Below are 27,728 nucleotides of genomic sequence, written 5' to 3' on the forward strand. Positions count from 1 at the left end.
CCCTAATTACCAAATACCCTGTCTGATAACATTAAACAGTTACCTTATGCAAGACTTTACTACCAGGCATTATGGGAGAGAGAACAGAGAGTAATTTGTGAATATTAGTAACTCATTTATATATCTGTTACTACTATCTTAAACACACAGGACTTGAGATGTGTGCACCCAGTTAGTTTATTAAAGAGACATGTTAGCATTAAAATTGATACCTCATATATGTAAAATGCTGTCTAAAGATGTGTTTGTGTGTGTGTGTATTTGTGAGTGTGTTGATGTGTTTCTTTGTGTGTTTGTGTCTGTGCATTACTGTGACTATGGGGCCTAATTATCAATGTGTGGGCGGACATGGTCCACTGCAGCGGATTAAGTCAGCCGAACATTGATAAATGGCGACAGCATACCCTGTCGGCATTTATCATTGCACAAGCATTTTACTAGAAATGCTTGTGCAATGCCGCCCCCTGCACATTCGCGGCCAATCGAACGCTAGCAGGGGGTGTCAATCAACCCGATCGTATCCGCAGCCTTTTGATACTCCAGGCCGCCTTCCATACTATCCGAGGAGCAATCTCAGACCAGATTACCACCAATCCCAGGAACAACTCAACTAATCTGCTTAAATACCTCTTAATATTATCAATAAGGTCTTTTTGGGACATTAAGCCCAAGTCATTACTCCCTGCATGCATCACCAGAATGGAAGGCGGCCTGAACAACGGAGCATAATTCAACACCAATCCCACAATCTGGTCCCACCTGAGACCTCTTATCCCAAACCATTTAAACTTCACTTCTGACTCATCCCATCCCAATTGTACTCCTTTTCCTATAGATCCCGCCCCGCTTGCCCAGTAAATGAAAGAATGTCCTATAATCCAACACATCAAGGGACCTGCCAAAGAGACCAAAAAACAAAACTAAGCGAATATATCAGGCCGGATGTACCTCCTAAAGCACTCAGACTTCTATCTCCCAATCTGTTTTATCACATCCTTACCTAAGCCTCTAGTATGCGGTTCCATCGCTGCCCCGATACGAAACGAATGGGAACCAAATGCCTTTTCTGGCAATCCCAGTGCTCCCAGAGCCCTACGGAAAACCGCCATGAACTGGAAATGTGACAGTGCTACCCCAACTTCATGAATCAGCAATGAGCCCTAAACCTTAGGTCTTACTGCTAGAAATTCTGCGACTGCCCCAACAGTGCAGCACTCCCCAGCTTCTATCTGTCTTGGACCTGAGCAGCCAAACCTTAACCACGTTCCCTGCCACTCGCATATCCCTTAACTGCAGACCTCCTGCATTGGCTTTACTCTGTGCCACAAACTCAGAGATTCTGAAGGCTCCCAAAAAGGCAAGAACAAATGCTGTACGAAGTAGCAACACTTTAAAACCTAATAAACAATTGCCTGGTAACCAAAGAACAATATCAACCAACAACGAATAAATCACTGGCCTCCTTCCATCCACCGATTTTTTACCCATATAAACACTCCTAATGGCCATCCTAACCGAAAACACCTTAGTTAGATCCTCCTGCCCCATCAGCTTAAACAAAAAGGCTAACGCTGCCACCCTTTCCTTGATCAACACTTTAGAGGCCCCCCTCTTGCCCCACTCCTCTACTCATTTCAATAGAACCCACAGCTCATCTCCTTCCGATACCATCCACCACTCCTGTAAAACTGCTAACCACTGATTCCAGACCAACTTGTAGCATTTCCATGTACTTTGAATTAAAGCTCCCTTCACCAATCCTAGCAATCCTGGGTATCTAAACACCACAGCTCCCTTGGACATGACACCCCTTTCTTGTCTGCCCCTTTGGCGCCGCCTGTCCGCCTGCCATTTGCTAATTCGGCCCCTTGGGATAAATCCACCTAGCAACCCCCCTGGCCTCTTGCCATTTCTTCACCAGATGTGTTCACCTAGTTATCTGTAGCTGCTCTGGAGCTGACTTTATTTGTTTAACTCATTTGCACATAGAACATTTTATTATTGCATTGTTGCTTGGAAATTACCATCACAAATGGCTCCATTTACCAAGCAGCTATTGCTGCTTCAGCGGCCCACCGTTTAAGGTTTGCCTGAAAAATTATAGTTAAATAGCAGCAGTCAGTCTGAACACTATCAGATGGCGGATTGAAATAATCCCTATCCAGTTTGATTGGGATGATCGACAACCCCTGCTAGCGGCTGATTGGCCACCAGTTAGAATTGGGCAGCATTGCACAGCATATGCTGTTCACTCGCAGCGAGGTCCTAAGGACATGATTCGCAGAAGCCTCTTTTAGGAAAGGAACTAAACTTAATTTAAGACAGAAACAGGATTCAGATGTACAATAAATACTGCACGCATTTTGCTTTATTGTCATGGGTGCTGCTTTGCAGCTATTACTATTTTTTTGGTTGCCTGTACATGACACCTGAACTGCAACTGCTAGTGACATGGTTGTCACTATGGCCCCCATTTTTCAAGCCTTTATCCATCAAAATTCTGGAGACATTAAGAGAATGTTCATAGCTTGTGGTTACAGAGTAGGCCATTGAATGCCAAAGTTATAAAAAAAAAACTTGCTGTGTATGAATGCATAGAGCTGGATAAGAACTTTAAAGGCTGAATCAACACAAATGTTACTCCAAGGTTAAGAAAAAACAAAACTCTTTCACAAAACACTGGATACTGCAAACTACATAGATCATAGGATGCACATTTACATTTCTGCTGTAGCTTTTGCCATAAAGCTACTTTAGCTGCCCTATTATTTGTAGAGGGTCAGAATATTTTTCCTATTTAGCAGCACTCGCTAGTTCCCTTTCCATCCTGATTCTGGTGCATATTGCTGGTTCTCTAATTCCAACCTCTTCCTGCATCTAATAACTAAAGTAAATTGAGACACCAATACATTAATGATTATAAATGGTCAGTAGAATAAATATATATAGAGGGTACACTGCTGTAGGCTCTTTATACTTGCTAGGTCATTCTCTTGTTAGCTATGCTAGTGGTTAGTTTGGCCTGCTGTTGTATGGTGTTCAAAAATTAGGTGCAGAATGTTCAGGACTCTGTTCAGAACTCCTTGATGAAATTATGACTCTAAAAATAGGTTTGTTGGTTGGAGGATGAGAGCTATCTGCATGAAAATTGGTGTAATTGATTTTGATAGGTATGTCCACATTATCAGTCATGTGTGAATTTTGACATGAAAGTAAATCCAAACAGACAAATTATTGCTTCTTAAACTGGTCCCACTGTATCAAAACTGTCAATTTGTGGCCCAATTAAGACCTTTGTTTATGTGTAGTTTTTAGCACACACAAGGACCAATAGATAGATCATAATTACAAAAGCAACAATTCAACAAAATGTAATAGCAGTAGACTGTTTATGACAAATTTAAAAAAGTTCCTTCAATTTGCCAGCCCCTGTATTACGTGTATGCCATCATCTGATCAAAGACTCATATATGAGTGTGCATATACAAATATACCTGTGCACAATTTGATAATGGCAATACATTGGAAAGTCTCTTAAAACTGCATTCTCTGGGGTTAATTTATCATGGTGCGGACAGACATGATCTGCTTATAGCGAATCATGTCCACCAAACATCGATAAATGTCAACAGCATATGCTGTCTGCATTTATCATTGCATCAGCAGTTCTTGTGAACTGCTGGTGCAATACTGCCCCCTGCAGATTTGCGGCCTATTGGCAGGGGGTGTCAATCAACCCGATCGTATTCATTCGGGCTGATTGCTGTCCGCCACCTCAGAGGTGGCGGATGAGTTAAGGAGCAGGGGTCCTAGGACCGCTGTTTCTTAACTTCCGATTCAGGCGGAACTGAAGCAGAGTGGGTCGGAGTCAGCATCCGCTGCTTCATAAATTGACCCCTCTGTCTGAATCATGAAAGTTTAATTTTGACTTTAGTGATCCCTTTAAAATGTCACCACTCGCTAAATATCTATTAGAGCCAAGTTTAAAAAATAAGTTACCTGTATTTGAAAAAAGCATTAAGGGAGTGGTAATATTGAACTATCTGCAAATCTCACCATTTATATATATGATAGATGTTAAAAAATCTTTGTAGTCATGACAAATTTAATTAGCCATGTAAATGTACTTCAAGGTGAGATGGGTTTAGCAGTACCAGCACATTTTATAGCATTTATTATATGTGAGCCTTTTGTATTGAACCCTATTTCAAGGGACAATGTACTTAGGAAAGAAGCTGTGAAGATTTGTTTTCAAATCTGCTGCAGGAACATCCTTTCAAACGGGCTGTGCTCTCTTTCTCCCACTCCCCCATTGGAAGATTGATTTCTGCTTCTGCATCTTGTTTACATACATTTTCAGTAGCTAATACTAAAGTACTGATATTTTAGTATAGGTGGAGGTTTCAGTAGACAAAAACAACTATTTTAGATTACAATGTTAAGGAAAATGAGCTATCTGTATGCAACTAAAAGGGACATTGTTTATTTACAAACAACTACTTCACCAGTATTTGTTATTTGAAATAGCTACTTTTGCCTTTTGTATTCCCACCTACACTGAAAATATGAGTAACAAATGTTTTCTTTGTATTCTTTGTAGAAAAGCTATTTAAATAGTGCTAATTAATCTCTCAGTGGGAGGTATGAAGAAGAGATAGTTTTTTAATGTGAAATATCTGGTTGTGTTTATTCAACCCCCAGCCATAACTAATATTTCGATACTTAACATATCTAACATTAGCAGGTCTGCTTTACTTGCAGGCTTAGTCCATTGATATGGGCATGTCTTAGGGGATGGTTTTAATGAGGAAAAAAATATATTTCAAATAAAAAAAATAACCATGAAGGAACAGTTCCCCCACACATTTAATACTCTACAGTTGGTATAACAAGACATTTGGAAAACATTAAGGGGAAACAAATGTTAAAGAACTGTATCCCTTTGAATACACTCTAGCAGGTAAAATGGATAAATGGGAGCACATCAAAGGGACATTAAACACTAAATAAATGCTAGATAGAATGGTGCAATCAAAGAAAAGATTAGTCTGAGAATAAAATGTAGATGTATTTTTTGAAAGTTTCATTGGCTGTTTAAGTATTGACAAAATAAGTGTAAAGCTTTAGTTTCTATAAACAATGGGAGCTGCCATGTTGTAACTTAGGTTACCATCTCTGCTGTGGCCAATTAAGGACAGTTAAAAATAGGTCACTAGAGTGTGCAGTCAATGGCTGTGTGGAATATAACAGTGTTATGCACTTCCATTTCTAACAAGAACTGAAAAGCTCACAATGTCAGAATGGAATTACAGGAAAAGAGGACAAAATAAATAATAAAAGTATATTGTAGAATTGTATATATATATATATATATATATATATATATATATATATATATATATATATATATATATATATATATATATATATCAGAATTTCAGAAAATTATCTGGAGCCTATTTAAGGGCTGTTTTCACACATTGTTAATTGGTCAGAGGAAGGGACTGTTGTTGTCCCGAAACGTCACTATATTCCATTAAACTTTTGTCACTGTTGGAGTAAGTTCAGTGAGTGCTTCTTTCCTACATTTATATATATATATATATATATATATATATATATATATATATATATATATATATATATATATATATATATATATATATATATATATATATATATAATTTTATATTACTATCTCAAAGTATTTTATGTCCCTTGAACAGGGAGGAAATTTTACACTACAATGTCCCATAAAATGCTTCAATTTTAAATGTAGATTTTTCTTTGCTTATTCTGCTTCTTTATAATCTTTGACTTCAAATATATTTTATACAAGAATATAAATTTGTTTCTACAGCGTGGTGATGCTATTAAATTTAAAAATGATGCACAAAGTTATGTTTAATCAGATGTGTCACATTATTGCACACTCAGCAAACGTTAACTAACATATACATTTATGGGAAAAGCTAAACAAAGAGCATCAGCAAACAGTCAATCACATATATATGGAACTCTCGTAAACTAATTCTATGTAATCTAGTTCTTCATTTATATTAAAGTCAGTAGTATAAACATTATATATTTGATTAGGTAAATTACTAATATATTTCCTATAAAATATGAGCAATTTAAGCTGCTAATAATTTAAATAGTAATACATTTTTATGTGCTTGATAACTCCTGCCCTAAGTATAAAATAAGTTGCATTTGTTCTAAATGATTTATTCAGTATTTGCATTGGTTTTACACCTGAACCCTTAAGAAAAAGCCTCAGAATGCCTCACCAATCAACCCACCACAGCTCTGAACTCAAGCACTTCAGCTCCTGTTCTGTTTCTTTACCTAAACATGTGAGCACTCACAGCATCTCCTCATACTCACCAAAACATGGTGGCTCTTCCCACAAGGGACTTCACTGCTTTAGTAGTAAAAGTGCCTACAGTCTTGGATCCAAAGGACAAAAGATCTCAGTAGGTAAAGGCTGTCATGGATCTGGATCTGAATATGGTTTTGGAGGATCTGGCTATGGATTTGGGGGGTCATCTTGTGCAGGAGGTATCACCTCTGTTACTGTGAACCAAGGTCTTCTGGCACCTCTCAACTTGGAGATTGATCCAACCATCCAGAGACTGAGAACTGAAGAGAGGAATCAAATCATGGGACTCAATAACAAATTTGCCTCCTTCATTGACAAGGTAAGACCATTTACTGGACTGATTTACTTGTAGCGAGTAAACTCCCTAAAAAAAAAAGCAACAACTAAAAAAGCAAAAAACAAAACAAAAAACTGTTGATAAATATATATCTAAATAAAATCCTGGCAAATAGTAATTTAAAACTAATACAAATCTGTTTGTTGACATAGTTTATTATAGGTTTAACTGAATCTGATAAAAATGGTTAAACATAAGATGTAATTACTAATTTATTCATTAAATTGCAATTTATTTAGAAATGCATGAAATAATATATATTTCTAAACATTTTTATACGATTAAACTTATGACAGATTGATGTGTAATTAGTAAGTGCACATTTTTTATCATTTTTATGTCGTCTCATGAAAAATAAAAAAATAAAACATTTAGATTTTTCTGTATTTTGAAGTCAACTGATAAAACATTACATTTTCTCTAACATTCATTAGGATCACATTGTTGCCATTTATATAATTATTTATTCTACTATACTAGTGTAGGAAAAAATATATTTTTATTTACCCTACAATTAGACCTTAAAAGCTAAGTTAAAATAAAATAATTTACAAGCAAATAGCAGCGAGTAAAAAAGTAAATAGTGAAACTTGAAGGGACATAAAAGTCAAACTAGAACTTTCATGATTCAGTGTCCACCGCAGCTTTATCTTTCTTGCCCTGGGAATTAAATCTCACCCATAAGAGGTACATGTTTGTGGTGTGGATTGGGATATGGGAGACTCTACAGAGTATTCCACACTGGGGAGCACAAAATAATTAAGCTCATTGGAACCCCACAGTTCCTTTCCAAAGGGAAAGACATATGAAGGCAAAAGTTCTTCTAGGGCGTGAATAAATTCATATGAAAGAATAAAGACTGCACACTCTTTGTGCTTCTAGTTGTGGGGACAGTGTTGTGACTTCAATATAAGGGAAGGCCACAGATTAGAATGTCCAGTATTGAGGGCACAGGTGCCAAGACCCAATCCAGAACCATATATCCTGGTTTAATTTGTCTTCAGTTGGGCCTCTCAATTATTTTAGGTATCATATTGTAAGAGCTTAAAATAAAAATATAGTGAAAAAATCATCAGGAGCTGAAGCTGAGCAAAACCTTCAAGATGGCCACCACCCTAGAAGTCCCCCAAAAAGTATTTTTGACATGTTCAAACATTGTTCTTTCAGGTTCATGGTTTTTTTTTCCCACCCATTAAGTTAAGTATGCAAACAACACTAAAAGGGCACTAAGCTAACTTTCTTACTAGAGCCTTAGACTTAGAATTCTGAAAACATACCGCTAGTTCTCATTTATTTTTGTTGGGCGGAATAGCTCAGTTAATACATTATCTAATATCAGTAACTGATATAATTCTAGATTGTAATCCTTGAAGGAACTTTTGCTAAGATCCTGAATGTGCCATTGTTACAAGACAATATTTTTTTATGTTTATCAATTATTTATTCCTACCACATATTTAATTTATGTAAAGTACACTCTTTTTGATATTGTTATATTAGTTGATATATTTTGCCAATTGTAATTCTGAAGTATAATTTGAGCTCATACATCTATATCTTAGTTAGGTTGGAATGTCATTAAATCATTTTGAATAAAGATTATAGATTGGGAAAAAAAAACTTTCATGATTCAGACAGAGCATGCAATTTTAAGCAACTTTACAAATTTCTTCTTTTATCTAATTTGCATCATTTTCTTTTGTTTCCTTTGTTGAAAAGCATACCTATGTAGGCTCAGGAACAGCAATGCAGTACTGGGAGCTAGCTGCTGAATGGTGGCTGCACATATGCACATATATGCCTCTTGTCATTCAGCTAGCTCTTATTAGTGCATTGGTGCACCTTCAATAAAGGATAACAAGATAATGAAGCAATTTTGCTAATATAAATTAGAAAATGTATGCTCTGTCTGAATCACAATTTTTTTTTTCATGTCCCTTTAATAGCTTCTGTATTTTGAAGTCAACTGATAAAACATTACATTTTCTCTAACATTCATTAGGATCACATTGTTGCCATTTATATAATTATTTATTCTACTATACTAGTGTAGGAAAAAATATATTTTTATTTACCCTACAATTAGACCTTAAAAGCTAAGTTAAAATAAAATAATTTACAAGCAAATAGCAGCGAGTAAAAAAGTAAATAGTGAAACTTGAAGGGACATAAAAGTCAAACTAGAACTTTCATGATTCAGTGTCCACCGCAGCTTTATCTTTCTTGCCCTGGGAATTAAATCTCACCCATAAGAGGTACATGTTTGTGGTGTGGATTGGGATATGGGAGACTCTACAGAGTATTCCACACTGGGGAGCACAAAATAATTAAGCTCATTGGAACCCCACAGTTCCTTTCCAAAGGGAAAGACATATGAAGGCAAAAGTTCTTCTAGGGCGTGAATAAATTCATATGAAAGAATAAAGACTGCACACTCTTTGTGCTTCTAGTTGTGGGGACAGTGTTGTGACTTCAATATAAGGGAAGGCCACAGATTAGAATGTCCAGTATTGAGGGCACAGGTGCCAAGACCCAATCCAGAACCATATATCCTGGTTTAATTCGTCTTCAGTTGGGCCTCTCAATTATTTTAGGTATCATATTGTAAGAGCTTAAAATAAAAATATAGTGAAAAAATCATCAGGAGCTGAAGCTGAGCAAAACCTTCAAGATGGCCACCACCCTAGAAGTCCCCCAAAAAGTATTTTTGACATGTTCAAACATTGTTCTTTCAGGTTCATGGTTTTTTTTTCCCACCCATTAAGTTAAGTATGCAAACAACACTAAAAGGGCACTAAGCTAACTTTCTTACTAGAGCCTTAGACTTAGAATTCTGAAAACATACCGCTAGTTCTCATTTATTTTTGTTGGGCGGAATAGCTCAGTTAATACATTATCTAATATCAGTAACTGATATAATTCTAGATTGTAATCCATGAAGGAACTTTTGCTAAGATCCTGAATGTGCCATTGTTACAAGACAATATTTTTTTATGTTTATCAATTATTTATTCCTACCACATATTTAATTTATGTAAAGCACACTCTTTTTGATATTGTTATATTAGTTGATATATTTTGCCAATTGTAATTCTGAAGTATAATTTGAGCTCATACATCTATATCTTAGTTAGGTTGGAATGTCATTAAATCATTTTGAATAAAGATTATAGATTGGGAAAAAAAAACTTTCATGATTCAGACAGAGCATGCAATTTTAAGCAACTTTACAAATTTCTTCTTTTATCTAATTTGCATCATTTTCTTTTGTTTCCTTTGTTGAAAAGCATACCTATGTAGGCTCAGGAACAGCAATGCAGTACTGGGAGCTAGCTGCTGAATGGTGGCTGCACATATGCACATATATGCCTCTTGTCATTCAGCTAGCTCTTATTAGTGCATTGGTGCTCCTTCAATAAAGGATAACAAGATAATGAAGCAATTTTGCTAATATAAATTAGAAAATGTATGCTCTGTCTGAATCACAATTTTTTTTTTCATGTCCCTTTAATAGCTATGATGTAGACAGTATATATCCCTCTTATTAATGGGACATTAGGCTCAGAACCTTTCTAGCTTACTTTTGAAAGAGTAATATTAGGAGAAGAGGTTATGTTTAAGCAAACAGGAAGTGCACAGTCATTAAAACAAGAAACATACGGCCATACAACATATCACACAAAAATAAATACTGATCCTAATCTTTCCAAATGAATGGTACTCACAAGTATAAGCCACTGCTATAGTTTTTAATACATTTATATTACATTTTACAAGTTGAGTGTTGGAGATTCTCTGTGGCGGTGTCGAGTTAACTGGGGAACTCAGAATACCCAAGGGGGCCTATCTATCCAGCTCCGAAGTCTGAAGACTCACCAGAAACAGCAGTTATGAAGCAGCGGTCACAAAGACCGCTGCTCCAAAACCCTGTCTGCCTGCTCTGAGCAGGCGGACAGGAATCGCAACAATTCAACCCGATCGAGTACGATTGGGTTGATTGACACCCCCTGCTGGCGGCCCATTGGCCGTGAGTCTGCAGGGGGCGGCATTGCATCAGCAGCTCTTGTGAGCTGCTGGTGCAATGTTAAATGCGCAGAGCATATTGCTCTCCGCATTCAGCAATGTCTTGAGGACCTGATCCACACTGTCAGGTCAGGTCCGCAAGACATTTCTTAAATATGCCTTAATGTGTGCACAGACACCATTATTTTAGTGTGCTATACTAGTGAATACAAAACTTTTGAGAAAATTGTGATTCATTTAGAGCCCATAGCCTTGGACTCTATCCGAGGAGCAGCCTGTGGTCAATGTTGATTGTACTGTCCAGCAAATCAAGCTTCAGTTTCCTATTCTACTCATTTGAACATTTAAAACCTCTATTACTGTGAGAATTGTTTTTTAGGTTTAATACCTGTGATTATTTGTATGATATTCTAAATTTCTATTGTTCTTGTCTGCATTGTTTGGTATATAAGGACACCCGCAATTTAACTCTCCTACCTGTGGTAGAATTTTGCTAATTTGTACCAAAAACTGCATGTTTGTACACATACACATCATTTGATTATTCATCGATTGCTCAAAGCTTCTATTGGTGAAAAAAAGATGAGCAAAAGTATTGATTTCTGCTCAGGAATTTATGTTTTTCAAAAAAGAAAAGAAAAAAATGCAAAGCAAAATACTGTTATACATTTACCTCTTTTACATGCAGCAAAGAAATCACACACAACATAAGTCCCATTTAACATGTTAAGTGTGGACAATGTTCTAACACCTAGATTTGGAGTTTGGCGTTAGCCGTGAAAACCAACGTTAGAGGCTCCTAACGCTGGTTTTAGGCTACCGCCGGTATTTGGAGTCACTCAAAATAGGGTCTAACGCTCACTTTTCAGCCGCGACTTTTCCATACCGCAGATCCCCTTACGTCAATTGCGTATCCTATCTTTTCAATGGGATTTTTCTAACTCCGGTATTTAGAGTCGTTTCTGAAGTGAGCGTTAGACATCTAACGACAAAACTCCAGCCGCAGGAAAAAAGTCAGTAGTTAAGAGCTTTCTGGGCTAACGCCGGTTCATAAAGCTCTTAAATACTGTACTCTAAAGTACACTAACACCCATAAACTACCTATGTACCCCTAAACCGAGGTCCCCCCACATCGCAGACACTCGAATAAATTTTTTTAACCCCTAATCTGCCGACCGCCACCTATGTTATCCTTATGTACCCCTAATTTGCTGCCCCTAACACCGCCGACCCCTGTATTATATTTATTAACCCCTAACCTGCCCCCCACAACGTCGCCTCCACCTACCTACACTTATTAACCCCTAATCTGCCGACCGCAAAGCGCCGCCACCTACGTTATCCTTATGTACCCCTAATCTGCTGCCCCTAACACCGCCGACCCCTATATTATATTTATTAACCCCTAATCTACCCCCCTCAACGTCGCCTCCACCTGCCTACACTTATTAACCCCTAATCTGCCGAGCGGACCTGAGCGCTACTATAATAAAGTTATTAACCCCTAATCCGCCTCACTAACCCTATAATAAATAGTATTAACCCCTAATCTGCCCTCCCTAACATCGCCGACACCTAACTTCAATTATTAACCCCTAATCTGCCGACCGGAGCTCACCGCTATTCTAATAAATGTATTAACCCCTACAGCTAAGTCTAACCCTAACACTAACACCCCCCTAAGTTAAATATAATTTAAATCTAACGAAATTAATTAACTCTTATTAAATAAATTATTCCTATTTAAAGCTAAATACTTACCTGTAAAATAAATCCTAATATAGCTACAATATAAATTATAATTATATTATAGCTATTTTAGGATTAATATTTATTTTACAGGTAACTTTGTATTTATTTTAACCAGGTACAATAGCTATTAAATAGTTAAGAACTATTTAATAGCTAAAATAGTTAAAATAATTACAAATTTACCTGTAAAAGAAATCCTAACCTAAGTTACAATTAAACCTAACACTAGACTATCAATAAACTAATTAAATAAACTACCTACAATTACCTACAATTAACCTAACACTACACTATCAATAAATTAATTAAATACAATTGCTACAAATAAATACAATTAAATAAACTAGCTAAAGTACAAAAAATAAAAAAGAACTACGTTACAAAAAATAAAAAAATATTTACAAACATAAGAAAAATATTACAACAATTTTAAACTAATTACACCTACTCTAAGCCCCCTAATAAAATAACAAAGCCCCCCAAAATAAAAAAATGCCCTACCCTATTCTAAATTACTAAAGTTCAAAGCTCTTTTACCTTACCAGCCCTGAACAGGGCCCTTTGCGGGGCATGCCCCAAGAAATACAGCTCTTTTGCCTGTAAAAAAAAAACATACAATACCCAAGCCCCCCAACATTACAACCCACCACCCACATACCCCTAATCTAACCCAAACCCCCCTTAAATAAACCTAACACTAAGCCTCGGAAGATCATCCTACCTTGTCTTCACCTCACCGGGTATCACACCGATCCGTCCAGAAGAGCTCCTCCGATGTCCTGATCCAAGCCCAAGCGGGGGGCTGAAGAGGTCCATGATCCAGCTGAAGTCTTCATCCAAGCGGGGCAGAAGAGGTCTTCCATCCGATTGAAGTCTTCATCCAAGCGGCATCCATCCGGAGCGAAGCGGCAGCATCCTGAAGACCTCCACCGCGGAACATCCATCCTGGCCGACGACTGAACGACGAATGACGGTTCCTTTAAATGACGTCATCCAAGATGTCGTCCCTCGAATTCCGATTGGCTGATAGGATTCTATCATTTAAAGGAACCGTCATTCGTCGTTCAGTCGTCGGCCAGGATGGATGTTCCGCAAAGGGCCCTGTTCAGGGCTGGTAAGGTAAAAGAGCTTTGAACTTTAGTAATTTAGAATAGGGTAGGGCATTTTTTTATTTTGGGGGGCTTTGTTATTTTATTAGGGGGCTTAGAGTAGGTGTAATTAGTTTAAAATTGTTGTAATATTTTTCTTATGTTTGTAAATATTTTTTTATTTTTTGTAACTTAGTTCTTTTTTATTTTTTGTACTTTAGCTAGTTTATTTAATTGTATTTATTTGTAGCAATTGTATTTAATTAATTTATTGATAGTGTAGTTTTAGGTTAATTGTAGGTAATTGTAGGTAGTTTATTTAATTAATTTATTGATAGTCTAGTGTTAGGTTTAATTGTAACTTAGGTTAGGATTTCTTTTACAGGTAAATTTGTAATTATTTTAACTATTTTAGCTATTAAATAGTTCTTAACTATTTAATAGCTATTGTACCTGGTTAAAATAAATACAAAGTTACCTGTAAAATAAATATTAATCCTAAAATAGCTATAATATAATTATAATTTATATTGTAGCTATATTAGGATTTATTTTACAGGTAAGTATTTAGCTTTAAATAGGAATAATTTATTTAATAAGAGTTAATTAATTTAGTTAGATTTAAATTATATTTAACTTAGGGGGGTGTTAGTGTTAGGGTTAGACTTAGCTTTAGGGGTTAATACATTTATTAGAGTAGCGGTGAGCTCCAGTCGGCAGATTAGGGGTTAATAATTGAAGTTAGGTGTCGGCGATGTTAGGGAGGGCAGATTAGGGGTTAATACTATTTATTATAGGGTTAGTGAGGCGGATTAGGGGTTAATAACTTTATTATAGTAGCGCTCAGGTCCGCTCGGCAGATTAGGGGTTAATAAATGTAGGCAGGTGGAGGCGACGTTGAGGGGGGCAGATTAGGGGTTAATAAATATAATATAGGGGTCGGCGGTGTTAGGGGCAGCAGATTAGGGGTACATAGGGATAATGTAAGTAGCAGCGGTTTACGGAGCGGCAGATTAGGGGTTAAAATTAAAATGCAGGTGTCAGCGATAGCGGGGGCGGCAGATTAGGGGTTAATAAGTGTAAGGTTAGGGGTGTTTAGACTCGGGGTACATGTTAGAGTGTTAGGTGCAGACGTAGGAAGTGTTTCCCCATAGCAAACAATGTGGCTGCGTTAAGAGCTGAACGCGGCTTTTTTGCAGGTGTTAGGGTTTTTTTCAGCTCAAACAGCCCCATTGTTTCCTATGGGGGAATCGTGCACGAGCACGTTTTTGAGGCTGGCCGCTTGCGTAAGCAACTCTGGTATTGAGAGTTGAAGCTGCGTTAAAAATGCTCTACGCTCCTTTTTTGGAGCCTAACGCAGCCTTTATGTGGACTCTCAATACCAGAGTTATTTTTATGGTGCGGCCAGAAAAAAGCCGGGGGTTAGTTTTTCGGGTCGTTACCGACAAAACTCCAAATCTAGCCGTAAGATAGGTAACTTGTCCGTCACTCTTTTAGCAGCAAATGGGTAGCTGACACAGTTAGTCCACTGCCAACTATTTATTATTGAAAAGGAAATCCTTGTTTTGCTCCTCCCCTGATCTTGCTTGACTTGTCAATCACCCTAAATGAATGAGTTTGTTGGGATTTCAGGTGTCAGAGAGGTTAATAAGCAGCCACCATATGAACTACTTCTCAACTTTGAGGTAAACATTCTTGAGTCAAATTACTTTACTATCCCTTTAATGACATGACTACTTATGTTGGACCTCAGCATTCAGGGGTTTTGCATGTTTCCTGTCCAAAGAGATTCATTTTTTATTTCTTGTGTCATAAATGTTATATTTTAGTATTATATTCTATAGGTTTCCTAGAAAAAGAAGAATATTTTCCAGTAATACTTGTACATCATAGACACTTTTCTTTTTTCTTATTTTCTCTTGGTTTAGGTGCGCTTTTTGGAACAACAGAACAAAATGCTTGAGGCAAAATGGGGTGTGTTACAAGATCAAAATACTGCAAGATTTCAAACTGAACCACTGTTTGAGGCTTTTATAAGCAACCTCAGGAGACAACTGGATAATCTGAGCTGTGAGACAGCTCGTCTTGATGCAGAGAGAAACAATATGGAGGGATCAGCAGAAGTCTTGAGGAGAAGGTATAACAGTAGCCTTTGTACTGCATTCAAAAAAGCTAAAATCAGTAGTGGCAATTTTTTTTGAGAATCTGTTGATAATCTTCCAAAAACATTACTCATTTTACATTGGTATGCTTAAAGGGATATGAATCCCAATTTTTTTTCTTTCATGATTAAAAGGACACTAAACACATTTTCTTTTTTAGCAGTAGATAAGAACCAAAAAAAGCTCATCACGTCTACCCATATTACATGTTACTTTTTGTTTTAGGACAGCCTTATGTGTGCCCCAGAACTTTTTTGATTATTTTACAGTCCTTGTTTTTAACCACCTCAACTGGAAGTTTTTTTCCATGAATCCGCCACTCTTTCTGTAAAAAAAACTGCTTCCTTACATTTCTCCTGAATCTGCTGCCCTCTAAGTTAAGATTGTGACCCCTTCAGGTAGAGCATACAATTTCAAATAAATTTTCAATTTACTTCTATTATCAAATTTACTTAATGTCCTTGGTATCCTTTGTTGAATTAGCATCAATGCATAACTGGGAGCTAGCCGAACACATTGGGTAAGCCAATAAGAGTCATAGCTGTGTAGCCATTAATCAGCAGCTTGCTCCCAGTAATACATTGCTGCTCCTGTGCCTACCTAGGTATGCTTTCAATAAAGGATACCAAGAGAACGAGGCAAATTAAATAATATAAATAAACTGGAAAGTTGTTTAAAACTGCATGATCTATCTGAATCGTAAAAGTTTAAATCTTTTTTAATGTCCCTTTAATTATTTTTCACACACACTGTAACCTTTATTTTTATAATTGTCTTGTAGTGCTTAAAGGGACAGTATACACCAATTTTCATTTAACTGCATGTAATAGACACTACTATAAAGAATAATAAGCACAGATGCGGATCTAAAAATCCAGTAGTATAAAACCGTTTAAAAACTAACTTAGAAGCTCCCAGTTTAGCTCTGTTGAAAAGGTTACCTGGAACAACCACTGAAAGTGGTTCTATAGCAAAAAAACTAACACTCCCCTCCCCCTTCCTCTACATATGAAAAGACTCTTTACGCAAACAGGAGCAAGCTGGAGTAGGTATACATCAGTATTCTCCTAAAACTTTGGGGCTTGGTTAGGAGTCTGAAAATCAGCACAATGTTATTTAAAAATAAGCATAACTATACATTTTTTAAATAATAAAAAAAAGCTGTGTAGGCTATATAAATGGATCATATACAAAACATTTATGCAAAGAAAAATCTAGTGTATAATGTCCCTTTAATTATTAAACTTGCAACTTACCTTTAATATAAAAGAAAACTAGTGACATTTCCTTTATCAATTCTCAGATATGAAGAAGGAGCAAACAGTCGCACAGATGCAGAGAATGAATTTGCTGATCTAAAGAGAGTAAGGCCATATTTTCTTATTTTTTTCTAAGCAACAACAATAATAAATTGCAACTAAACAAAATACATATTGATACAGGTACCTTTATGCATTATTACTTTTTCTTTCACTTAGGAAGTTGATGCCGTTTTTATGACTAAAGCTGAGCTGCAAGCAAGGACTGACTCCCTGAATGACGAGATTGACTTCCTGCGAAACCTCTTTGATGCTGTAAATATTTCTTGTAGTTTTCTATTTGCATATTTATTTTCTACGTAATTACTTATAGATAAAAATAATTTTCTATTATCTTCTTTGCAGGAAATTGCTCAGCTCCAGGCTCAGATCTCAGATACTTCAGTGGTGGTTTCCATGGACAACAGCAGAGACCTTGATTTGGATGGAATTATAGCTGAGGTCAGAGCTCAGTATGAGGAGATCGCTAACAGGAGCAGAGCTGAGGCTGAGGCCTTGTACCAGTCAAGGGTGAGACCATCAATTGCAGAAAAAAACAGACGAGATCTGCTTTGTTATTTAAAGGAACATAAAACACAAACATTTTCTTTCATGATTTAGATAGACCATACAATTTTATCACAGCAGTTTTGCAACAATGTTATACATTAGCAAGAGCAGTATATGGTAACACTATTTCTTGTCATGTAGTGCTTCATGCATGTGCACGTTACCTACCTAGGATCCTCTTCAACAAAGAATAACATGAGAACAAAGTAAATTTGATAATAGAAGTACATTGAATTGTTTATAAATTGTATTCTCTATCTGAATAATGAAAGAAAAATGTGGGATTTCTTGTCCCTTTAAATGCTATATAAAATACTGAAACTGTCCATAACTGTATCTATGTTATCTGCAGTTTGAGGAGCTTCGCATGACCGCAGGTAGAAATGGCAATGATCTGCAGAACACCAGAAATGAGATTGCTGAGCTCAACCAAACCATTCAGAGACTTAGGGGAGAGATTGACAGTGCAAAATCACAGGTAGAACGTTATGGTTCATTCAAATCTATATGTGAATAACAACAGATATTTACAAAGTGGTAAAACTGCCTAACAAGTAATACTACTCTTATTAAATTATTAGTTGAAACCTTGCTGTTTTTCTATAGTTTGGGTTAAATAAATAAATAAGTAAATAAAATAATAAATAAATTGTATATTTACAATTATGCCATGCACATTTTTTGCACATTATTTATATCTAATTAGCAAAATTATTTGGTTCTAGTGGTCCATGGCTAGTGTTGACCCCATTCCAATGTAGAAAAGATTGGACTGCAAAAATATAATTTACAGTTCAGATTAATTTTATTTTCCTTTTCTAAGTCATTCCAATCCATTTGAATAGCTGACATTTAAGTTAGATAACCAACCAAATTACCTATACAATATAACAGAAAAATCTAGCTAGACGCACAAATAACTGTAACAGGTGTTTTGCAATTTATTTCTAGAGGGTTTCAAAGAGGTCTTCACAGATAAGAATGGCACTCCCTTTTTTATACTGTGGGTGGGCAAGATTCTTGTTTGCCCATGTTCTTGGGGAACGAGGCAGCATCTTCTAACAGAATTTATAATTTCACAAGCAATAGCTTGTACAACCCACCACGTGCTCCTGCTCAGCCAATTGAATGTCAGCATTTCTTGTCAATTTTCCCAGAAGAATGTCTGCCACCTCTAGAGATGGTGGAGAGGTAAGGAAACAGTGGTCTAGAGACTGCTGCTTCTTAAATTGGAATTGCAGGCTTGCATAAGTGAAAACAAAATGTGATGTGAAAAAGTGAAGTCGCCTAAAAATGGTGCGTGCAAAAAGAAATGTCCTTTATATATCCTTCAACAAAGGAAAATAAAAAAAACCTCTAAATATGAGTGATATAATTTGGTTACAATATCCACCAAATTTAACAGGGAAAAGTAACAATAAATTCACAATAATGTGAATGTATGTGAACAAAGTATAACATTATAAACAGTGCCAAACTAATTAAAATAGGTTCAGATGTCCTTCAAACAAGGAGCAAAAAATCCTCAGATCTAAAACGGACAGTTACAAAAAATGTGCATATAAATGTGGTATGCTAATAACCAGCGATATATATGATGATGATATCAAACCACACTGAACTGTGTAATGAGTGCAAATGACTATCAATACAAGTAATAATAAAAACAAACAGAGGTGACAGTGTTAGATAGCAAGGCAGGATACATACAATAAGTGAGTCTGCACCACAAAGGCTAACAAGCTGTATGCGCAGTTTCATAAATGGTGCCTATGCCGTTGAAGAGTGAAACATAATGAGGGTTCATGAATACGCAATGCATAAGTTAGGCAATTAACATTTTCATTTAATTTTATATATACATATACAGTATATATATATAACACTTTTTCACTTACAACACATAATTGTAATCATGAATTAACCGTCTAGTTGTCTACAACTTTCATAGTTTTAAAGTCTGACTTTAGTTATATTTTTAGCAAAATGTTTACATTATTAATAATAAAATATTAATAAAACAAAGCATGCATGGAAATTTTAACAATACAAGTGGTATAATACCACTGCTGAATTCTTTCAGTGTAAATTACTGGTGATGTCACCTTGTAAAGCTACTGGAAAACTACATGCTAGTCAGGTTTTTTAATGGTTTTCAATTGAATGCTATTGAATTTGAAAACACAATAAAAAGCCATGCAGGAAAAATCACATTATATTACCCTAAAGTAATTCTTATCTTTTTTATCAGCTACTAATCCAAACTAATATAATACATAAAGCTCACATTGATCATAATATGCTATAGACATTCATATTTTGTTTTCCCAGCGTGCTGCACTGGAGGCAGCTATAAGTGATGCTGAGGGCCGAGGAGAGGCGGCTGTCAGAGACGCCAAGAATAAACTGGCTGAGCTGGAGGCGACTCTGCAGAAAGCTAAGCAGGACATGGCTCGCCAGCTGCGTGAGTATCAGGAGCTGATGAACGTGAAGTTGGCACTGGATATTGAGATTGCAACTTATAAGAGAATGCTGGAGGGAGAAGAGTGCAGGTGAGTTGTATTTGTCAATTCATTTAATATGGCAGTTAAACACTAGACATGTGCATTCTGATGTTGCGGATGCCTCCGAATGTGCAAGCTCGTGGCATTCGGCTCTTTTTGTAGCTGGATTTCTTCTTGTGAAAGTTCAACACACACTCTGCACTCTGTGCAGATCCAGATCTTGGCTTGTTGCACTTTTGCAAGAAGAAATCTGGCTCCAAATAGAGCCAAATACCTTGAGCGGCTGCCTTCTTCTGCATTCAGAGACATCCGTGACTTCCCAATGCACATGTCTACTAAATACAAATCACATGTGTCATTTAATAAAATATACCATAACCAAATTCAATGATGCTGACATTTTACCAAACACTGAGCTTGTGCAAAAAGTTATATTAGAAAAAACAAGTGACTGCTGATTTCTCATTGTGACACCCTTTTAGAATCCTGGTCAAACTCACGCAGCTATTATTCAGTATTATTTAGTGAGAGTGTGATGTATGCACTTCACTAAATAATAGCTGCTCCTTACAGCTTAAAGCAACAGTAAACATTAGACATGTGCAGCACTGAATAATTTGTTTCAAATAAATCACTTGGAACAAATATTCAGAAAAATAATTTTTTTAGAAAATTTGTTTGCTGCACTATTCGGTATTCATTTTGTTTAAAACTACATATTTAGTAACATTTACATTCATTTTCATTAAAACAAATGTAAATGTTCTTTTACTGCAGGTGAAAAAGAATCACCTGCACGTTTATACTTACCTATACGCGCTAATCCGGACCCTTCATCACAGAGCCCAGCGCCTCTCTTCTTCACAGAGTCCAGCGCCACAATAATAGGAGGCATAGAAAGGGAGATCCCAGAGCCTGCCATAAAGGACCTTCTTCTTTAGCGCAGGTTTAGTGATCTGTTGCGTTAAGCCTCCTATTAGCGCAGCTCTGGGCTCTGTGAAGAAGGGCTCCCCCAGCGCACTATAGGTAAGTATGTTACCTGTTCAAGCTAATTTAAAGAACATAAATGTATGCTAATGAATTTTGTTAGTATATATTCATTTTCTTTAAATTGGTTTGTGCATTCGTTTGGATATTCGTTTTGTGAAAACAAAACCAATATCTGTATTTTTGTTACGAATTTACATTTGTAATGAATAAATGCACATGTCTAGTAAACATCCTAAATACAAGGCATTTCTGTTTCTTGCTATAGAATAAAAAATCTAAATCATTTTTAAACAAGTTAACACCTTTTTTGACACAGTTGTTTTTTAATATCCAGAATGCACCCAGAAGTTGCCTTATTTGGAGGAGCTAATCTGGGCTGGGGTCTGCAGCTAACAAGTTGTAGTCATTACATTAGTGTAAAGGGAATTGTTTTGCAGTCGTAATCTGTTCCAGACAATTAGGGAAATGTATGTAGCAGAGTTAGCCTTGAGAAGTTTGCACAGCTAAATTAAAAAATAGAATAAAAATATATAATGAAAGTATAATGCAAAGTAGTTTTATTACACATAACTAAACATTTTATTTTACAATATCAATATGTTTACTTTCAACCACTCTTACAAGGGCTCTCACTCACATTCCATAGGTATGAGTTATTGTTTTTTTGTCCTTTAAACAGTGACCTAAATCTAACAGCAATTAACTCTAAGCATGTCCCTACTCAAGCACTATTACACCTAACACAAAACATGTCCTAGAGCTTTTAACCTTAATTGCAGCCCTGCCCATGTACCCTTTAAAACAATGTAATTTTATAATGAAGGGAAATGTTTTTCTTTTCAGATTGTCCACAAACGGCCCTGTTAATATCTGTAAGTATTGATACCACTTGCTTATTTTGCAACAAAAATGAATGTATCTAGGTTATGAACGTGCTATAATGAATTTGAATCCCTAGAAAAGGCTGTCAAGTTTTTTTTCTGAAGGAAATTAAATAAAATTATGAGGTAAATCATTGATAAAAAATTCTTAAGGATAAAAATATACAAATAAGACATGTGTTGATTTAATTTTGATAATCTTTAAAGGGACAGGCTTCTCCAGAATTTGTATGGTTAAAAAGATAAATAATTCCTTTATTACCCATTCCTCAGTTTTGCACAACCAACTTCTGTGATTACGTTGTATTTAAGCCTATGCAGACTGCCCCATTTTTCAGTTCTTTTGACAGACTTACATTTTAGCCAATCAGTGCTGATTCATAAATAACTGCACAGGTGTGAGTGCAATGTTATCTGTATGACACACAGGAACTTGTGCTGTGTAGGTTTGAAAAACTGTAAAAATGCACTGAGATAAGAAGTGGCCTTCAAGGGCTTATAAATTAGCATATGGGCCTATCTAGGTTTAGCTTTTAACAAAGAATACCAAGAGAACAAATCAAATTTGTTTTTAAAAATAAATTGGAAAATTGTTTAAAATTGCATACCCTATCTGAATAATGATTTTTTTTTTACTAGACTGTCCCTTTAAGATGGTTTCATAAACTTGTACTCTACAATATAGGTGAATTTATGTTTTTGTTCAAAACTCAGTTTTATATACAGTATATAGCTGTCTAAATATTTACCAAAAGTGACCTATTAGATGCAGTGACCTAAATTTGAAATCTTTTTCTTAAAGGTTATGTAGTATAAATATAATGTTATTTAGACATCAGTTATTTAATTCCAATGTGTATTTTTTGACAAATAGGCCACATCATAAAAATTAGTGGATTTTTTTAGGCTTCTTAGCAGAAAACATAATCTTCTCAAAATTAAATGGTCCATTTTTTAATTGTTGTCATTCATTTAGCATCTGTTAAGTGCCCATGTTTCTTTATTTTCAGCTGTGCTTCACTCCAGCACTGGAGGAAAAGACTGCACTGGAGGACTGTCCAGTGGTGTAAGAAGCTTCAGCCACGTTTCCAAACACAGATCTGGTCATGGGCACTGCTAATAACACTTAAGACTAGACAACAATCCATAGCTTTATAATACATTATCAGCAATTAATTACAGATACCTGTATAACTGTCAATATTACACCCTTGGGCCATAAGGATAATGAAATGGAATGCTTTTCCATAAATATAATTCTGTGATTAAGATATAATGTATTTGCTATCTGACTGTCCATAATAAAGCATTATTCAAATGATGGTGTGTGTCAATATGTTGCATGAAAATCAAACATTTTAAAGATTATAATTTTGGATGTTCAAATTTCAGAACTTTTTTTCTTTCATTACACTTGCACAACTTTCTGTCATTAAGCACATACTGCAAAAGGGCAGTTACCAGATTTTAGCATTTAACCAGAAAGCCTAATATTCCAATAGGCTGTGAAGTTCTAATTTTAGGGAGGTCTTATTTAGTCTGTACAGTTGTTAAAAGTAGTTTTTTTTTCCTATTTTCTAAGGGTTTACCTAACATCTATACTCAAAGTAAAGAATCCTAAAGTTAATCTACATAATTGAAGAAAGGATCTAATGGATAGTTTCTTCCAACTTCATCCCTCTCAAGAGTGAGACCATTGTGGACACCATATGACCTCAAGGTCAAAGTCTGTAGATCTGATTGTCTTAGAGCTCTGACCTGGAACTAACACGTATGGCAGGCGTTTGTACCAGATGATGGGTTTATTATCAGAAAATAAATATGATGATCTGTAAAGTTGAATTGTAATCAGAATGAATGGATCACATATGCTATAAAGATTTAATGTAGCCATTATTTTCTGGAAAGAATTGGACAAAGTTTTTTTTTTTTACACAGCTTTAATAATCAAATATCTTGGAGATTTTAAAGGCATAACAATAGGCTAAATGTTCTATGTTATAAAACAAGTCTAAAATAATTTGCATATCTAAATAAATGAGGAGAGCATCTATGCAGTACAAGTAAATTAAAAACAAAAATGTATGCTTTGTCATATGGCAGAGAAGAGAAGCAAAGCTCTAGAAAAGGTTAGAACAGGTAAGTGTATAATACATTTAATGAAAGTCCCAATTAACCCCCTATACAATTTCTCACTAATATTTTAAAATATACCATGGTACTTCAAGAGATCTCAAATATGAATTGAAATAATGTATTAGACTTAGGTGGGGGGTTGATCAGGCATAAACCAGGTATATTTGTATAGTCTATTTATATGTCTCTACCCTAAAAATAATATACAAAGTGTGCCTAGAGCATATATGCGTACATAGTAGTGTAAGACAAGAGAATAAAATAGCATGATAAAGGTTTGGGAAATGCTCATGTTTTAAAATAGAAAATGGGGATTCCTAGTTAGGTCCACTTAGGTGCTGTGAATCTTTACCCTGTAGATTACCATAAGAGTAATAGTATGACTTTTAGGTAGGATTTTATTCTTTTTCGGCAGTGTCTGGCCCTAATCTACTGAGCAATGCCATGTAGATGCCCATCCCTATGTATGTGTAATTGGAATGGATATCTCCAGATGTATCTGATTTTATAGTTCCACAGACAGTGTGTAGGCAGATAAATCAGAGACCAGGTAGCAAAGTATGTCAGTGTTACACTGACGTTTCACTTTAGAGGTTAAGCAATGGTATCGAACCACAACAGTACCTTGGGCTCTTTGCATCACAATGTCTTGATCTTGAACCAGGCCCAATGGCTTGCAGAACAGAACTCAAAAATGTAGTAACTCTGCATTGGTTTAAACTTCAGGAATTCTCAAGATTCAAACAAAATTGTTCAGCTAAATTTTAAGAGTAGAAGTTTGCTTGATCAATTGCAAGCTTTATAACTTGGCAATAACACCTTAAATCTATGGACCAAGTATTTGTGATGAATACCTAGCAGAGCTGTAATGGAGCTCATAATGTCAACAGAGGAAGGAGTTATTCATATAGGAACAGTAGCACTGGCAGTTGCACTGGATTCTGTAGCATTCTGAGGATTCAGGGACTCATAATAAAATCTCCCAATGATTGGGCTTTGAATTGCTTTGGAAATAATTTAAGAACTGTAAATTTGAGAGCACCATTATGCTTACATCTTTTTCATATAACAGTAACATGTTTAGAGTTAATAATTGTGTCCAAAAGACCAGGCAAACTATAGTTACTAGATTCTGTAGAGAGCAGACATGTCAAAAGCAGAATTTTAATTTTATTTTTTTCTAAATCTCTTTATTGAGGTAAAATAATTTATACATCAACAAGTGGTCAAGATCATAGAAAAGATAAATATATAAACATAACTTTTATGTCAAAAAATCATGACAAGTGTCAAGTGTATTTCAAACATAACAAAGATAAATACCTCCTTTATGTATTTAAATAAAGGGGGGGGGAGAAAGTAGACAATTGAGAGAGAAGAAAAAAGGATTGTCAACATTCACATAAATCCCTTGATGTACAATTCATCTACACTCTGAAACGAGCACATTTCTAAGCATTTAGAGCAAAAATCACGTTTACAGACAGATTTGTATTTCTGTTGTTTATATAATCTTCCCAAATAAAAAGCAACTCCATAAAGAAGTCTCTGTGTAGTACTTTCATAGAATGATATCGCTCCAGTTTGATGGTTTTGTGCATACTATCTACCAATTGGGCCACAGTGGGTGTCTGATCTTGTTTCCAGTATCTAGCAATTAAAGTTTTTGAACTATTGCTTGCAAAGAGTTTCATTTATTTATTTGCTATATTTTACTTAGCATGCTGCTTGATTCTTAAAGGGACAGTCAACACCAGAATTTTTGTTGTTTAAAAAGATAGATAATACCTTTATTACCCATTCCCCAGTTTTGCAAAACCAACACTGTTATATTAATACACTTTTTACTTCTGTGACTAACTTGTATCTAAGCATCTTCTGACCGCCCCATATCACATGACTTTTAGTTATTATCTATTGACTTGCATTTTAGCCAATTAGTGCAGTGTCTGCCACTAGCCACGAGCGTGATCACAATGCTATCTATATGGCCTACATGAGCTTGCTCTTCCCTGCTGTGAAAAGTAAATAAAATAGAGGCGGCCTTCAAGGGCTTAGAAATTATCATATGTGCCTTCCTAGGTTTGTTTTCAACTAGAATACCAAGAGAACAATGCAAAATTGTTGATAAAAGTAAATTGGAAAGTTGTTTAAAATTATATGCCCTATTTGAAAAATTAAAGTTTTTTTTGGACTTGACTGTCCCTTTAAATTAATGTTAGATTGCCATTTCTGGCAGGTGATAGAGTAAAAAATATAGGTAGATGCCCTCTTTTCCCAATATGTGGCCGTGTTCCTGTCTTTAACATATTAAGTTAACATGTTAAATGCACCAATACAAGGTTAGATTTAGGTAACACATTTGCAAAATGGATTCTGTAAATGGGCGTAATTGTTTTGTTATGGTAAAGTAGTCTCTTTAGATAGAACGCAATTTGTCTTGGCAATCTTGCAGATGCCAACAAGGGGTATTCCAGGTTGTTTTCAAGAAGCAGTCCAAATTAGTCACCTAAACCTCAGCTCGTCTTGCCGTCATGTCTTGCTATTTCAAAGCTGATGAGGTTGTCCCATTGTTTTTGTGTGTGCATATGTTACAGTGGACTATTTTATAGAGGGTGTATTTTTTATTTGTTTGCTTAGTAATCTTTTGAAGGCACTCTTGGGATGAAGTATCCTTGACAGTGAAACATGTTCTATGCTGTGAGAAATAAACGTCTGTGAGAAAAATGCATTCATTTTAATGGAGCAGAACTTGCTGTGAAGAGGGGAGGTTAAAAGTCATTATGAATTTCAATATTTTGAGAGTTTTTCAGTCCTATGATATTCCAGCAAATTTAAGTTATTATCTAAAAAAGAAAACAAGGTGTAATTTGTGTGGGTACCTCACAGAAAAAAAGTTAAAATGTATGTAAAAATTAATTGAGGACCAAACTACTAAAACAGCTCCAATTCAATTCAAACAAACTTATTCACAACCATGATTGATGACTTTCATATATTATAATATTTCTCCAAACTAGTTATTTTCTAAATTTGCTAGTTATAACATGTGTGGGTACCTCACAAAAAAAGGTTGAAAAATCAACTCCAGCACAAGGGTGTGAAAATGGCTTAGCAGAGAAACGGTTAATATTCAGATAAATTTGTTGCCAACCATGATGACTTGCTGAATGATGACGCAAGAAAGTATTGCTCAGTTTTAAGGTATTAAAACCATTACTTGGTATATACTACATGTTCATAGCTATATCAGGTACAATACATGGCTGGAACATAACTGCTTCTCCCCAAACAAACACAAAGGAAAAACAATCACAAAATAAGTAACAAGCTAATGTAATACTGCTCTGAAATAGTTAACAGTTAATGTAAATATAAATAAGAAATAACTTTATATTCATTACATTTGTTTCAAAAATGAATTAGTGAATGGCACTTTGTTTCGAAGCAGAGTTTATTCACAGTTTAATAAAGAGATCATTATATAATCCAATATGAGTGTCTTTTAAAGTGAATTAAGACTATATCGAATTGTATTTCCATAAAATGCTTTAGCTCACACACAAATGGGCACAGAATTAAACATAATTACATTATCAAACTAT

General features: G+C 35.5%; 1 protein-coding gene across 1 annotated transcript; it reads left to right on the forward strand.

The window, feature by feature from the left end:
* Positions 1-6,281: 6,281 nt before the first annotated feature.
* LOC128654435 (keratin, type II cytoskeletal cochleal-like) lies at positions 6,282-23,308 on the forward strand. The gene is made up of 9 exons (XM_053708342.1): positions 6,282-6,701; positions 15,511-15,719; positions 17,048-17,108; positions 17,223-17,318; positions 17,409-17,573; positions 17,965-18,090; positions 19,944-20,164; positions 21,950-21,978; positions 22,998-23,308. The coding sequence occupies exons 1-9, from the start codon at positions 6,282-6,284 to the stop codon at positions 23,105-23,107; spliced, it is 1,437 nt and encodes a 478-aa protein (XP_053564317.1). The 3' UTR covers positions 23,108-23,308.
* Positions 23,309-27,728: the final 4,420 nt, after the last annotated feature.

Source organism: Bombina bombina, chromosome 3 (assembly GCF_027579735.1).
Source record: "Bombina bombina isolate aBomBom1 chromosome 3, aBomBom1.pri, whole genome shotgun sequence".
Classification (NCBI taxonomy): domain Eukaryota; kingdom Metazoa; phylum Chordata; class Amphibia; order Anura; family Bombinatoridae; genus Bombina; species Bombina bombina.